This window comes from Phytophthora cinnamomi, assembly GCF_018691715.1.
Source record: "Phytophthora cinnamomi strain GKB4 chromosome Unknown Contig0, whole genome shotgun sequence".
NCBI classification, from domain to species: Eukaryota; Oomycota; class Peronosporomycetes; order Peronosporales; family Peronosporaceae; genus Phytophthora; species Phytophthora cinnamomi.
In genome coordinates, this window is record NW_027150933.1 from 1,718,307 (window position 1) to 1,735,449 (window position 17,143).

Sequence of the window (17,143 nt, forward strand, 5' to 3'; positions counted from 1 at the left end):
GATGTTGATGCCGCCGCAAAAAACAACATTATTATTGCTCAGCTGTGCTTGTTTCATCAAAGTTGAAGGCCGGCAATAATATCAAAAACTGCTTTTTTTCTTCTTCTTTTGTCTGATAGTGTTGATGAATGAAGATCCATGGCGCTGTTTTTATCTGTTGATATCAAAATATCGAAAACTTCACGGCTTGGATGACGTTTTGATTGCGAGAATATAGCTAGTACATACCGCTTTACTGTAGAGAATCAACTCCAAACCAATGTTTTCTTAATCGGCAGCCCACGGAAACACGCATTTAAATACCTTGTCTTTTTTTTTGTTAGCGATCTCGCCAGATACAGTCAAACCTGTTTATATGATCCTCCCTATTTGAGCCTTGCCATTTATTTGATGTAAGCTTTGTTGCTACCAAATATTTTACTTAGTTTTTGTATAACCGCTGTTTATATGTATACAAGGTATATGAGTCACATTTTGGAGGACCAAATTAGGTCTAACCTGTTTATTTGATTCACACTGTTCACGACCACACACTCTTCAAAGCCCCCACTGCTCAACGCCCAATACCCAACGCAAGCCCCCTTCCCTCGCAATGTCTTCTCGCACCTGTCTGACGCTAGAACAAAAAGTTCCAAGTGCACCTAAAGCTCAAGCAGAATCCTGGCATGAACAACCTCATGCTCGCTGCGTGGATTTGGCAGCGATTTTATCGAAGTGGGAGGGCGCTGTGAGCGCTAGTGAGTATATGGCAGTGGACGAGGACGTGCCTGCGCACGAGCCAGATGTGATAATGGACGAAGCAGCAGGAAGTGATGCAGTTTCGCAGGACGAGCAGGAGGAGGAGGAGGAGGAGGACCAGGAACCCACAACTCAACCTGCCATCGCTCTGAGACACTGCATGGAGCTGTCTGCATTTCTGCTTCAATGCGGAGAGCAGACTGATAGAGAACGAAGAGCTTTACAGACCGTGACCGCTTTGGTTCGGGAGACTACGGTGAAGGCAAAGCGCCAGCGAATTATGCGCGATTTCTTTACGTGCACCACATATTTTTTAACTGAGTCCATTTTATATGAGTCATTGTTGTAGATGGCCACCAACGGGGCCTCATATAAACAGGTTTGACTGTAAAAACAATCTTTGAACGAGAAATTTCCTCCTTGATTGCGTACCATTGTATCACTGTATTAAATCACAGGGTAGCACTGTATATACTGATACCACTTTACAACAAGTGCACATGCCTCCGCCAACAGTTTGTCTGAGCATGTGTTGGGACTTCTTGCACCCTTGATGCGCCCCGCAGGCGGGTTCACTCTCGGACGATGATCTAGCGGTAGAAGGCTTGAAGTGGTATCCCAAACAGCGGGTGCTTCAAGTACTCGTGCTTGAATTATTCAAATCGCCTGGGGACTTTTACGATGGAGACAACGAGATTCACTCGATCCGCGAATCCCTCGCGCTGCTGGCAGCTGTCAAACAAATGAACTACGACGCGTGGAGATACTTACTGCTGTAGAGAAACGCTGTGGAGTGCCGTTGAGGCGATAGGGACATTAAAAGTAGAAGACAAAATCCCCGTTCGCTGCGAGTTAATCCTAGATTTGCGCGCCGAGCACGACATACTCGACATGCTGCAGGGAAGACGTGTTTGAAGTCAACCGCGCCACTCTCGTGTCAGTTGCTGACAACAAGGTCTGTACTGCAGACTATACAAAAGGTCTCGACTTGAGAGTCTCATGTCGGGACCAGACTCAGGTCCAGCAAGCACTCCGGTCGCCAGAGTTCTTGCTGTATCTCGAGCCTGGAGTCGGTTGCAGTGGAAATAGCCAGCAGGAGACAGTACTGTTGTTCATCGGGACAGTAATTATACCACCAGCAATAAAAAATAATTGAATTTTATGATCAGGCAAATAAATTGTTGAACATGTCCAGCTGAAGGGCTAAGGCATTACACACCATGAATGGGGGGGGGGGGGTCAGAGAACCTCTATTTGTGTGTGTGTTTTTTAACTATAGAGTCCTGGATTTTTCTGTAGGCGGAGCCTATTGCGTTGCCGGTAGCCATCATGGACTAGAATCGCGATTGTAACGTTGACGTCAATGTTTCTTGAGCCTTGAAGGCTGTCTTGGTACTCATGCTTGGGGCTTGAAGCCCAATTTTCTTGGTGGTGCTGAGAAGTCGGTCACCATTGTTTCGTTACGGTCAATTCAATCCTTGTACTCCTCTTTCCAACAGCCCGTCGAAGTCGACACGCTTTCACGAAGCAGCTTGAACTGGTTGGGGCACTCAGGAGGGAACGCGGACCCGTTGATCAAGTGTCCGGGGGTAGTTGGGTGGTTTCCTGAGTTAATTTGAGGGAAGGCTATTTTTCCGAGATAAGAAGGCGAGTACGAGCGGAAGAGACCAACTCGTCCTCCACAGTCAAGCGCAAGAACTGGTCCGCTAGCTCTACGTAGTGTAGTTGCAGTCATTTCCAGATTTTCAACGTGCTAGAAGCAAGCAAACCCAGCCCACCACGCCCGGGGGCTTTGTCCAGTTCCAAAACGGAGCTCGACTAGCTAACACGTACTCGAACATGATTTGACTGCGCCCCCATCGCTGTATTATCTCGAAAAAAATACGTACCTTTAACATGGCTTGTGCGGTTGCTATGAGCTAACACACGCTGCGCGGGGACAGGGGGCAGAGGGCCCGGAGGCCGGAACCGATTACTCAAGTCGGAAATTACCCGGTCTAGAACGAGTCTTGCCTGGTCCTGCCATCTTCAGATCGCCGAAATTGACAAACGAGGCTCTTTTGCTAACCTTGGAGAAGACGTCGCAAACGCAGAACTAGTCGCACGGCCGCCAAGAGCGAAGCTGGGGACATACACAGACCGGAGACTGAATCTCAACGGAACTCGCGCGCTCCACGCAATTCACTTTCGCCCAGCCACGTCGCTCAAGCGGCCACCCCGACGAAGCTCGCTGAGACGAGGAAGTCCTTGGATTCCAAACCATGCTCACGCGCGGGGTTCACCAGGTCCCACGCGCTTAGGTAGGTGACATTCGGGGGACACACGAGAGGCTGCCGAGTCTCTCGTGTGCTGGCGAGTCTTGTTCATCTTGAGCGCGAAGGGCCCGCCTTGTCCAACGCGCCTTGGTCTTGAAATTGGTGCCGCGTCCGGCAGTAAAGTATCTGGCGGACATCGCCTGGCACGTCACCGCTCGTACCAGACGCCTTGATCTCCTCCTCCCCCATTCTCAGCCCCACGAAGGGGGTACTTCGCCCGAGAAGGGGGATCCTCAGAAGAGGCGCCGGAGAAGATCTTGGATCCAAGTGCGCCAAAGGCCGTAATTTGCGAAGTGCTTTACACACCATGAATCAACAACAGCAATACAAGCTTCTCGATCCACTTCCACCAGAAGCCCCTATCAGCGCTATAGAGCGCAGGTTCACAAAACTGCAGATCCAGTGTAAAGGTTCTGGGTTGACTGGGTGTGAGCTATTGCAGAGAACGTTACCTCCAAAGCTAGCTCTGGCAACGTGAGAAAGCAAGCCAAGTACAACGAGCCTAATTGTCTCTGGGGCGTCTCTGGGCTTGCCGATCGCAACACCTGCGCATCGTTCGCCATAACCTTTTTCCAGCGATGTCGAGTTGGATCAAATGATCTTTTCATTTCCCTTCCACACCGGGGGCGTGGCGTGGCGGCTACCCCCAGGATGACATGGACGATGCGACTTGCTCCAGGTTGTGAGTCCTTCACGCGTACTCAGCACATTTGTCGCGAAAGATCCGCCGAGCCCTTCGCAGACACGACCGGATACTCTTCGAACGCATTAGACAACCAATGACCAAGCAATTTGATGACGAGTCGATCTGCGCCGGAGTTGAGCAGCGCTATTGCGCCACCGATGCATACTGAGTGGGTAGAAAACCGCGCTGGATCGAGTACAGCGCTTCGCGCCGCCTGCTTGACTACCTTCGAGACATCGTCGGACGTGATACCTCCACGCCGCATCTTCAGCACAGGTTCATCTTTCGCGTCCCGAAGAAAGCCGCTGCCTTATGGACCCAACGTGCCGCTCTAACAGGACAGATCAGCGTATCCCTCGACTTATAATGGTATCTCTTCTCTTCTCGTCCGAATTGAGTGTTCTTTGCTCCTGACAGGGTGATTGCTACTACTTTGGCTCTTTTAGGAGTCACGACTTGTTCGTTATCATCGTAAAATTGAATTGCAGAGAGCTGCAGGATGGAGTTGTGGATTCGATTTCCGATGAAGAGATATTCCGAGCGTCGAAGCAGGAAGAAATACCCAAGGAGGAGCACACCCCACAGAAGTTGATCGCGCGGCCGTGTTAAATCAAAAAGGGTGAAGATTGAACGAAGAAGACGCGCGGTCATGGGCTGCTGCTTGATGACCGGGTCAGTGAAGCGGCGTATGCCACACAGTAGAATGGCGTGGCTGGCGTTCACCGCGGGATCATAGCCCGCCGTATTACGGTGGAACCAGCGCACCGCGCACAATTTTCTGCTCAAATTGTCGAGTAGGTGTTGCCAATGTGTCGGCGATTCATACCGTACACCCATAGATAAACAGCAAAAGCGCCGAGCTGTTCTGCATTCGTGTCGACGTCAGTGGGAGGCAACCATGGGTTAAAGTGCATCATGTTGCACCACGCGGTCCACTGCTCCCAAGCGCGTGAATAGTGCTTTCTGGACGATTGGGCTAGAGCCCCCGCTCGCAATAGTGTCCCCAGAGAATCGAGAGATTTCGCGAGTCGTCTGGGGTCTGAACCTGTGTCCATCCAGAGCTTAAGTTAGAAAATGTGAATGCTAGAGACGGCGATAACCACACCCTGCTGCCTGCGTCTGCCATGATAATATCCACACCAGCGACGTGAGAGGCTGTCGAGTAAAACCCGTGCTGGACTTCGCATATAGCCATGATACGAAGCAACATTTGAGCGAAAGTGTTGCGACTGGACTAGCGGTTAATCCATGCCACCACGGAAGTGTTGTCGATTAAAATCGTACATGCGTTTCCGCTTCGGCGTCCGAGCTTTTACACGCGGAGCCCCACACTAGCGAAACGAATACAACGCTCATTAGCTCCCGGACGTTGATGCAGAAGGTGCTGTCTCCTGTGTCGTTGCAGCGCTGAATCAGCACCTGCTCCTCTGTAGTGAATTTTAATTGCAGAAAGTCTCTCTTTGCCGGGAACAAGGCACATACCCTTGATCACTTGCTTCCACCTGAATGTGGTAGTGCGGCTCGCGACGGCAAGTGAATCGGGCCAGCGGAATAGCGTTCAGCCTCCCAATTGGTATGATGATTTTGAACCACCTCAGGTCATCCTTGGCTTCAGTGGACAAATCGACATATCCGAAGCGTGGTGCACTTCGTGCCAAATCTGCAACACGCTGAAAGAACGGAGATGCAGCACGAATACAAGTTACCACGTGGAGAAGGCTGCCTAGAAGCTTCTGTAGTTCTGTTTGTGTAGTTTTGGTGAGGCCCATCGTTGTATGAAGTCGCAATAGCGCTTTGGCCACTTTTGCTTGGGGCATCGAGACAGTTTGAGCTGGCAAATCCTAATCTAGGCCTAATGCTCGACCCGTTTGGAACCAACTTGTACATGTTTCCTCGCTGCAGGCATCAGGGCCCAGTATTGTCATCATCGCCGACCGGAGTGCAAGTTCAGCCTCAGCCAGCCTGGATCCAATGTTGGGTTCAATAGCGACGTGGTCGTCACACCACGTCTTGGCATCGACATTGTCCCTCGCTTCAGAGAGCTATAATGGCCAAACCGGGGCTGAACTGGCATACAGATGACCAATAGCTGCTCCCGCTATCCAGTACGAGGAAGGAGAGTTCTTCCACCCAAACGGGCAGCATAGATCCACGACTAAAACACCAAGTACCGGTATTGTACCTGCAAAACGCCCTACGTGGTCAGCAGACATCGGGATGTTGCGAAAGGCCCCGTTAACGGCGCCGGTCATCATTCGCTGCATCGTAGGAAATTCGCCGGCTACATCCATAATTCGATTAGCTAGGGCGTCTGGGCCATCGTACCCAACATCTACCTCGTGATCTGGCTCTGTGTAATCGTTCACCGACTCGCTAGGAGGGAAGGAGAGATCGTGAATTATTCGGGCATCAATAGAGAGGTCCACTTCTCCTTTGTGGACTGTTCCAAAGGGACTGCATATGCCGTGATGTAGGAACGGGAGCAAATTAATGTCCAGAATGAGATACCGGTACGAGACTTGACCTTTTCGTAGATGCTTGATGATTGCATTTAGTGCACGTTTAGCAGACCCACGATTCGGTGGTGCTGCCGGCTGCGGTTGGAACGACGATTTCCTAGAAGGAATTACGCCATGACATACAATGTGCTGCCAACGCGTCCGGTAGCGATAGTTATTCCAGGCCTCCCAGCATTTGTACTCCTCGAGAGCTTTATTCGGCCGAGAGTCACTGGTCGAGACACCTCGAAGCAGTCGCACAAACTCCGGTAATTACATCCCAGTACGCCGGATAATCGCGCATGTGTTTTGGTTTTGTGGGTCTAGTAAATATTTTACACGACCATTGTGCATGACCGAAGTAGGTGTGCGGTTCGGAGGCCGAAGCCCTTGCTGCCGCAGCGATTCGTTGAGGATGGAGCCACTGGTTTCTTGATGCAATTGGGTCAGGCGCTGACGAACCTTCCGCGTGATCGCAACGCGATTTCGCTGACCGAAAATGAAATTGTCGTAGGCGCTCAAAGGTAAGTGCCTGCCGACCGGCCCGAGGGTGGACGTGCTCGAAGGCATGAGCCTGTCAAGTGGGCCGAGGGTGGACGGGCTCGACGGCACGAGCCTATCGAGCGGCCCGAGGGTAAACACCCCCTTGTACACTGACTTTGCAGATGGCGCTTCGGCTTTGTGGGGTGCTGGAGCCGCTCGCAATTGTGAGTACGTATTCTTTGCAGGGTGTTGACGCCCCGTGACATCTTGTAGCATCTCGGTGAGTTGATGCACGTGTACCACTGGGTCCTTCGCCGACGGAGGGACCGGACCATAAGCCCCCCCCCGGTACCTTAAATGCATGTCCGCTGCGAGACCCCCGTAGTTCTCAACGATACATAGACGAACGGCTTCAGGCAGATTAGCTGGTTTGAAGTGACAGAGTGTGTTGATAATGCAGTTGCCGTTCTTTCCACGACAGCCTTGAGCGGAAAGAAGTCGCAAACAAATCTGCTTATTGCCCTGTTTTGGCAGCGCCCTCCGAATCTCCTGCGGGATGAAAACGCGTTTGTCGGTGCCTGTAGCTCGGTCGATGCGATTAGAACTAGATTTTGTTAGCTTCAACGCGGAGACAATGTCCTGCCGAATAATCAACTGGTGCACCCGTACGAACGATTCGTGGGACGCGCTGAAGTGAGCCTTGATGCCGGTGACTTGTGTCCAACTTTCGTCTGCGATAAAAACTCGGAAGAGTTCAAGCCGGTCATTTATCCATGCCGTGATTTCGGCCAGCACTGCGGCTGACGTTGGTGGCTCACTGACGCGTAACTCCACAAGGAACGCCGATGCGGCATCCAACGCTTCGCTCACCGTCGGCTGGTACAATTGCCGAGTGAGATTACTAAGAACGTTCACAGCGCCTACTAGTGTAGGGAATTCCGTCGCTTCCTGTGGCACGGGCAAAGTGTTATTCGAAAAATTACTCACATCGCTCTGTCAAACGCGCTCTCGCTTCTCCCACTCCGTCACTCGTGCAAAATGCAGGATCGACAACCCACGTGTACCAAAATCCCAACCAAACAGACCGCGAAGGACAGCAGGGTGTGAAAAGAAGTTGAATTTCCTTCAGTGAATCTGGACAAACTCCACAAATTGCTGCGTCGTGAAAGACGCATACTTACCGTTCACCAGAGCTTAACGGACTGTCGTCTACATACATGTAGGTCGAAACTGAGTCTTACTTGAGTCATCTTCACCGCGACTAACCACTATCTGAGATAAGTTACTCGACCCAGCTCCCGTTCGGTGGAGCGAGATCAGTTGATCAACTTCCGGGTTTACCCGTAGCCCCGCCAAACCATGTCCTGTCGAAGCCTGCGCTTATCTATTGTGCGAGGTGGCTCCATGTTCGGTTCGCCGCCGGCGCTTTGATTCTGGTGGTCCTTCTCCACCGGAACTTTGCCTATCATCCTCAATGTCACGGCCATCGTCTTCAGAGTCCTGAGACCATCATTTCTGTACCCGATGGAGCCGCTACTGTTCGGGATGCTGTGGCGACCACTGCACTTGTTTCGGAATCGACTTCATCGAAGATTGTATCGCCAAATGTCACTCCAGCAGGATGAGAGCGACCACCTTCTTTATAAAAGACATAGTCTAGTATATGGTGGACCGTTACCTGAGAAACCTCGAAGCTCATAATATCGAGCAGGGGTAGACGCCGTGCTTCTTCACAAGGCTTTCCTCCACCGTCGGCTAAAAGTGCTGTCGGGTCGCGCACCGCAGCCCAGTCGAAACCATTGAATTTATTGTAGACCTTCGTGTGCTGCTGCTTCATCTCAGGAGCCATGAGAAGGCTAGTGCTCTGGCCACTGCAAGGCTGTAGCGCGTATATATGTACGGCTATGTCTTGGGTTGAGTTTGCAGCATACACAATGGATGCATCCGTTCCCCCGAATTTCACGTCGAGAAGCCCATGGTGGGGTTCAGCACACCACTTATACCTGTCAGGCCCACCTCTGGCCTGCTGAGCAAGCAAGCCAGAGCGATGCGGCGCAAAGGCTCTGGCTTGCTTGCTCGCGGCCAGAGGCTTGAAGTTCCTGTGGCAGCTACCCGAGAGGGTCAGCCGTCACAGTGAACATGCATTTTGTAGGAAAAACATGAAAAAGAAGCATGGAACATGAATTTAGTAGAAAAGAAATGAAAAGAAAACAAAAAGACGCAGGGTAGCACATAGTCAATGAAAACCCCAGAAATACGCAAAGAGAGCCCCGTGCTCGCGTAGGAGCACAGCGAGACATGCATGTTAGGCTAGCAGTAGCAATTCAGTATTAAATAAACCGTCTACCCCGCACATCGACCACAACTACCGCGCTTCTCGACAGGACCAACACTCGCACCCACTTCAACGACAAACACTCTTCGGGCCCAACGCGACAATACCCCACCACCAACCCGTAGTACCAGACGCGGGCACCACCGGGCCTAACCCAAGAGATGCAAATGACACCTACGACGAACGTGCCGACCCCATCCAGTGCCTCTTCGGGTGTTACCGCCCTTGGTGCGATATCTGCCTCTGCCATGTCAACCGATTCCGCTTGCTCTTCCGCCTAGCGGCCGCTTAGCACGAGCTTCACCTTCACCTTGCCGCCTCGCATTCCAGCTCCTTCTACCTTCCCGTACGCGAAACCGACCGCGCTGAAGACACCAGGGCGTAGATAGAAATAGCTCGTAGCCATTTTGGCGGGCCGGATAGTCCGAAAGGGGTAAGGCTTGCGATTGTAGCTGCGGGGAGGTGAATTCGAGAGTGTGCGCCCTCGATGAGCGCCCACCGTTCTCCCGTGGCATTCTATCTTTACTTACTGCGACATTGGGAAACTACGGTTTCCTCGCCAACTTATCTAGCCTAACCTAGTCCGTTGACTCTGCAACCTCCAATCTCATCAAGTGCGCGAATATCCGCTGCCCAATAGGCATGCCTCCTATATATTCCATGTGAAGAGATATCTCCACGTGATTAACGCGAGTATTCCTGCGCATGACACTTAGCAGTGTACTGAACACATCCTGACCAATAGTGACAGTGTGAAGACATTCCACGATCATGGGCTCCAGCTTGAAACTACATCTCATCTCCCCAGCACGCAGGGGTTGTTCATCGTATGCACGCCACTGTCGCTTAATATCCGACTCCGCTTTCATGCATTGGACAAGTTCGCTCATCTGAACGAAGCCGGAAGTAAAGTGCACGTGGACTGGGATCGAGATGTCCACCCCACCTGGTTGAGCTCCCATCGCTGCGATTCTAGACAAGTACGTCACGTATGCCTGACTCACCCGTTCGCGCTGCGATAGCCCGCAAAAGATATTAAGGGCCTGGTACGCGATGACTTTATGGCGGTTGAGGTTCTGGGCAGTCATCAGGTCACGCTCGACGCGCGAATCTTGGATCAGCTCGAAGCGAACTGCGATTTTATCTTCAAAAATCTCGAACCCTTCCTCATCCAGCGGCACTTCGCAGTGCTCCTCCAATAGAAATCTCCACGCAACGTGGTCGATGTGTTCCACTGCTGCCAGCAGCGCGAGAGTCTCGCGGATTAACTGGATCCAGTTGCCTCCGTCGTAAAAATCCCCGGGATCTTCGAAAAATCCGCCGGGACGGTCGGGGACAAGCACCCGCTGCTTGGGGTGCCACAGCAGCCTTTCCGCCACCGTCGCTTTGTACGTGACGAGCCCTAGACCACTCAGCTTGCTACACCACCGGGTACGACGAGTGCTGTCAAAAACAGACGCCATGAGCTGACTAAAGACGGCTCTCCCCTCGTGCACTTTTTTCTCCAGTGTAGTGTCTGCAGGGAAGCCGAAGACACGTTTGGGGAGACGGCGAGGCTCCCGGAAGTTTAGCCGCAGTGTATTACCAAAGGTAAATAGCAAAGTGAATAGGACACGAGGTACTCCTAGTACTGCGGCTCCTGCTAGCCAGTGAAGCCGTAGCTACTGTAATCTAGGTCGTCGTTGGTAAAATCTCGTTGGGGTCATATACGCTACAGATCTGCTTTGTGAACAGATGTAGGTTTTGAAATGATCGAGTGCGAGATCTGAAAAAGCACGGCCCTGAGGCGACCACGTGGAACGGTGGTCCCTGCGGGACCGCTACGAAGTAACACTCATTCGGTAACATGCAGGCACCTACTCAATCTATCGAGGGCAACGCCGAACTCCCCGGTGATGTGAGGACGCTGTCCAGCGTCTTATCAAGCCGCCCGAGGGGCCAGTACGGCAAAATAAGGCCACGCGGTACTTTCGCGGCTTCAAGTACACCCGCGAGTGGGCGTCGTCCAGGAAGATTTCCTACCGCTGTTCTCATTGGCGCCAAGGTTGCCGTGGCACGATGGCTTTCTTCATCGGTACCATGGGCTAAACGACAGGACGTCCTTACACCTGTCGCCAGGTTGATGCTGCTGGTAGAAGCCTTGTGGATATCGAAGGATAGAGATTTAAGCCGCCAGAACCCACACACCAGGCTTGAGGCTTGCTCTGGTGGGGATGCCTGTGGCTATCCGACCCATTTCGGGACCGGGTTCTGATACCCCTCATTACACTATGGGGCATTGTTCGACATTTGGGGCCTCCAGCCCACCCAACCATCCTACACCAGGGAGCGGTTTGGTAGGGCGGACCACTCCACGGAGTGGCTGCTCGTCCAAGATATTGGTTGTCTCCGGCCTCCGTGGAAAGTCCCGCACTCGGCGGGGATCGAGTGATATGCAGGCGGATGGGGTAGCCGCGCCTCCACGCCTCCACGCCTCCACTGCCTATTGACTACAATGCGCGGAAGCCAGTCGCACTAAATTCCATATCCTCGCCCGTTTCAGGGAATGTCATAGCAAGATGTACACTACTGTTGATAGCACGTAGCTCAGCATGCACTATTCTATAGAAACCAGCCCTACACGTGCCCGTGATGACACGGATGTGATGGTAGCTACCACCAGCAAGCCAACTAATACAGGCTTGAAGCATAGCGGCCGGCGATATTGGTTGCTCTCCACGTGCGCGCCTCGCGGACTGTAGTAGGTAAACTGCCAAATCAGCACCGACATAAGAAAGCAAGCGCTCAAAACCAGCAGAGCTCATTCGGTAGTACTGGTTTAATTCCCCCTTGAGCAACAAACGTTGGGCGTGCAGGCCCCAATCCAGACGCTCACGAACCACGAGCATGTCACTTTCCTCCTGCACGATTTGAGCGATGAAGCAGGTCAACAGTGGTAACAGAACCTCTACAAATTCTTCGCTTTCCACAGGAAATACCATGCTGTTGAATAGTTCAAGGAGATATTTTTGTGGCGATTTAAGATCATCATGCAGACAACTGTTGTCGCGTCATTGGCTGCTCTTCACGCCTTACCCCACCTTACCCTACACGCCCAAGTAACCCCTAAATTGCATGCGACTAAATAATCGCATGTCGTCTCGTTTATATTCGTCGGCGCATGCGCCCGAGGGGACCACTAGCCAATCCAACGTTCTCTTTCCGGCGCATGCGAGCGTATGCCCCGGTTGAAAATGGCCCTTAATTGAAGTCATTCAGACGCAATTTCCCAACGCAATTGTGCTAGGGTGTCTATTTCACCTTAAGCTGGCGTTCAGACGCGCTATGAAGAGGTTTCTAATTCATGAGGAGGAGTGCTGCATCGCTATGACACGTGGCTTCGGCGACATGCTGACTGTCGTTGAGCATAGTTGATAGAGCAAGCTAATAAGTGGGTCAAGCGTCAAATCCGCCAGCGTTGCGGTGAGGCTGGGATATAGTATTCGAAAACTAAGTGACATGCTGACTGTCGTTGAGCATAGTTGACAGAGCAAGCTAATAAGTGGGTCAAGCGTCAAATTCGCCAGCGTTGCGGTGAGGCTTGGATATCCTATTCGAAAGCTAAGTGGCGAGAGTTCTGGGGGTATTTTCAGCGAATGTGGCTGGCGTATTACGATGTGAGTGTCTGGAATGTTGCCGGCCTAAACAACGAGCTCATTGCGCGGACGAATAATCCTCTTGTAAGGTTTAATAGGGAGCTCAATAGTCACTTTCCTAAGCCTCGCCCTAGTATGGGGAGCTTTGTGGGTGTCATTAAGACGCTATCTGCACAGTATGTACAGCGTCTTGCTGACGTTCCTCGTGGGCGCGCCCGCCGCCTACCACGCGAACGAATTGAGCTACCTGTGCCGGTTGAGATACCAAATGACATTGCTGATGACTCTGAGGATGGGGAGCCTACAGCAGTCGAGCTGCCAACTGACAGCGCTTCGGAGCCGATGAGGAACCTGGCGGGCTGAATGAGGAGGTGTGATAGCAAGCAGGTAGATCTCATCGATGATATTAATACACGTTTGTTTAATTGACTGCGACCAGTTGGTGCTGAAGCTGCTAGCTTGGACAGACTGGAGATTTCCTCCACTAAACCGCCGCCAAGCCTGGTCTAGCTAGTGGCGATAACGTGGTTTCGACTAGTCAATTATACCGGGTTATGTGCTAGGTTTAACGGGCCGTTGTACCCATGCATATGCTATGTAAGAAGTGTTACAGGTGCAACGTGTTGACGTTGAACTTACCAAATCGTTTCGGAGTTAATATTGGACCGTTTGGGGTCGGAAGCGGTGCAAAATAATTTTACATTGCTTCGCTACATGGTAGCATAATCCAGGAAGGGATTGAAGAAAAAGTTCATTTTGGCAACAGTATGCATCCAAATTTATTGAAATTTGGACTGGTAGTCCTTCCAGTACTTGCGCACCTTGGTGTCTTGCTTTTGAATATATTGATCAAGTAGAATCTTGACTTCTTTGGCTAGAGCTGTTAGCGGCCCCCACGAGTCTTCTACAGACTCCAAGCCCTTCCAGCTGACTAGGATCTCATAGTCTTTGGTTGCAGTGCTCCAGTGATAGTTTCTCAGTTCACTAATGGCCAAAATGATGCCTTTGGATGCCACGTGCTCGAACTTTCCTTGGTAACGTGAAGCCTACTGTCCGCATAGAACTTTAGACGTGATGCATGCACATCGAACTCATCTCCTGTCACTAAATGACGGATTCGGAAGGAGTGACCGTCCGCTCGGACCACCTTGTACGGCCCTTGCCACGTGACGAGGAGCTTGTTGCCCTTTTTCTCATCGACGCGTGAGCGTAGTACGTAGTCACCCACGTCAAAGTTTACCATGTTCTCCCACTCGCTCTTTTTTCTTGTTGAGGAGTTGCTGTTTGAGGCGCTGGTCAGCGATGGGCTGAAGCATTACGCACAGGCTGGTTCGCAACTCTGCCAGATAATTGTCAATTTCCACCGTGTTGTTCGGCAGTGTGACCAACTTATGGTCACCGGGGTGGTAGAATTCAGCGAGGGGTGACGGACATGATAGCCCAGTGAATAGTTCTACAGTTGCTCGTTTGCCGAGTGAAGGTAGTGTCATATGGTTCAAGCTGGCTTGAATTAATGGTACTAGATACACCCAATCTTTCGTCACACTTTGTACTCTAGCGTCATGACTCATAGCACCTGAAGCATGTCGTGATTAACGCGCTCAACAGATCCGTTGATCCAAGGGCTGTACGCCAAAGTAAAGTTTTGCTGACTTTTGAGCCTTCTGGAAAGCTCTGCCACCACTTCGTTTTGAAGTGGCTGCCGTTGTCACTCACCCATATTGGTGGGGCTCCAAATCGGCTATGCCAGTCGAGGATGGCTGCAGTGGCGACAGCACTGTCCGCTGCATCACACACTACCAGCTCGCAGAAACGCGTTGCGTGGTCCTTCAGCACCAATAGGTACTTACTAACACCAAATGATTCGCCTAAGGACACGAAATCCCAATGTAGGATTCCGTTTCGTTCGTCGCAATCAATAGTTTCGCTCCACGGACGACGAATCACCTTTCCTCCCTTTACATGTGGACACAACATGCACGTCGACACGAATGCGTGTACGACGCTCCGTAGGTCAGGGATGTGAAAACCTCGACGCAGGTGGTTCACCATGGCTTGCTCTCCGCCGTGGACCTGGGCCCCGCAGTGGGCGATCGCACAGAGCCGCTGAGTGAGGTCTGTGCATGCTCGAGGGACCCAGATTCGCTGATCAACTCGTAGCACACGGTACTTGTCACGAACTGCACCTGCAGGGGCCTGGTGTTGCTGTTGTACCGCCCTGAATTCGTCCAGGGTCGGCCACGTGAAACCATCGTCGTCTAGGGGCCGCAGGGTTTGCCGGTCGGGCGACTTCGTCAATGGTCGCTGCTTCTTCGTCTTCTTTTGAGTGAAACGCTTCAGCTTGATCGCAGTCGTTGGCTGGCCTGCCCACATTGAGAGTATGTCGGCCAAAACGTTGGCTTTTCCGTCAACGTGCTCGATAATATAGCGGTAGGTCATTAGGTTCAGTGCCCATCGAAGAAGGTTTCCGCGTATGTGCTTTTTGGTGCTCGTGTGAGGAGCGAATACGTGAATTATGTTTCGGAGGGCACAGAATAGTCGAAACGGTCTTGCGCGCAGCAGTAGATAATCTAGCTTCTCACAGGTCACCACAATAGGATAGGCCTCTTTCTCAATAACGGTCCAGTTTAGCTGAGAGCCATGGAAGGTTCCACTCAAGCACGTGCACAAGTGATGCTTCTGTGTCATGATTGGAATCTTTGGGGCGAAGTCCTTCACCTGGGTGAGGATGACCAAGTAGCCGATATCGGAGGCATCGGTGAAAACGCAAGTCGTAGCCGCATCATCAGGCAGGGATAGTGTGGTGGACATCGCAAGTAAATTCTGCACGTGATCGTATGCATCTCGCTCTACTCCAGACAACTCAATCGAAACTCCAGCAGCTACACAATATGTGCGTTTGCTGTTGCGGAGGGCGTCATCAAGTCGCCGCTGGAGCGGCTCGACAGCACGATCATATTCTGCTATAGACTCTCGCACACAGTTAGCTGCACAAAGAAATTGTTGCAACTGCCCGGCAGTGACCGATAGCGGCATTGAACACAGGGAGTCTCTGGGTCATGGGAAATACCGTCGCTGTTAATAATACGACCGCACCATCTCGCAGATTGTTGGTACAAACCGCTCTTCTTCGCGCTGAACTTCAGCCCAAATGACGCCACCAAGTTAACGAATTGCTCTAACTTCAACAAGTACGTGTCGATATCATCGGCAAAGAGTAATAGATCATCGATCCAGATAATAAGATACTTGTACAAAAGCGACTCAAAACATTGCTCCATTGACTGCTGGAAATGCACAGCAGCGTCGCAGCAGCCTTGGGGCACCCGGCGAGAAGTGTATGTTTTGGAGTCAGTGAGGTATAGTAAGCAGAGTGGTTTTCAGGGTCACGCTGATTCGGGAAGGACACCGTCAACAATGGACAGTGGAGAGCAGGTGATGTTTGATGTGGTGTTTAATGTGGTGTTTGACGACGATGACCGTAGGATACAGCAGCATAGTGGCGTAACGGATCAAGGACGGCAGGCGACGGCGTGGAAAGATTGCAGCACCAGCGAGCGCGAAGATACCAGAAGGGGTGAGCAAGGTGACGGCGAGTGCAGACCGCCATGACATCGTCTGTATGATTGACAATTGTGTGGCTGAGGCGTGTTGGCAAACGTCGCTGCCGAAGATCGCCCGCCCCAAAAGGTACGCTCAGCCAGGACCAAGGATAGCGAACCCAGAAGACGGCTCAGTCTAAGATCTGCGGAGTCGGTGGCAAGCCGAAGACGCGGAAGAGCGTGCGCTGCGAAGCAAGCGCCAACCAAAGCATCGTACCTGCCGGTACAGGCAGCAGCAAGTGAACGAAGAAATATACTTGAGTTCCTGAGCGAGCATCTACTTGAGTCAACTAGAGGAGCGCTAGTGAAGAAGCCACTGTCGAACGAAGTCGTGCGGAAGCAGCTGAAGCCGAAGCAAGCCGTAGTCGCCGTACTACTGGTCCCGTTCGTCGACAGGTCCCTCGGTAGAAGACCGTCGGAAGGGAGAACACGAAGGCTGTGCCCCGCGGGCACAAAGCGTAGCACCTGGCACAGGTGCCGCAGCGCAACTAATGGGTCCGTGATACAGCGTTGACCTGACTGCGGCTGAGAAGCAAGACACATGCGAATCCCGGTAGTTGAAGTAGAAGAAAAAGCCAAGGGGGCCGCTTGTGTGGTGCTTAGGCGTACTACAGGATTGCGAATCTTCCTGGCGGGGTGATCGATCTAAACGAAAGTGTGGATAGACGTGGAGTGGTGCTGGTATTTGCAGACGGAAATCTGGAGAGAAAGGATAAAGGATAAAAAAGCGGAGTATTCAGTGTTGGAGATTGATAACGCAAAGAGAAGATGACGCGAGCACATAATTGGCAAGCAGATAACACGCAGCTCGGGCCGGCAACGCGGAAGCGAAGTACAAGAATGAAGCTGGAT

The 17,143-nt window shown here is 51.9% G+C and overlaps 1 protein-coding gene across 1 annotated transcript; it reads right to left on the reverse strand.

The window, feature by feature from the left end:
* Nucleotides 1–3,351: 3,351 nt before the first annotated feature.
* IUM83_01982 (uncharacterized protein) lies at nt 3,352–10,517 on the reverse strand (the record flags this gene model as incomplete). Its single annotated transcript, XM_067925877.1, has 3 exons — nt 3,352–3,444; nt 3,506–3,519; nt 10,001–10,517. The coding sequence occupies 3 exons, from the start codon at nt 10,515–10,517 to the stop codon at nt 3,352–3,354; spliced, it is 624 nt and encodes a 207-aa protein (XP_067800778.1).
* Nucleotides 10,518–17,143: the final 6,626 nt, after the last annotated feature.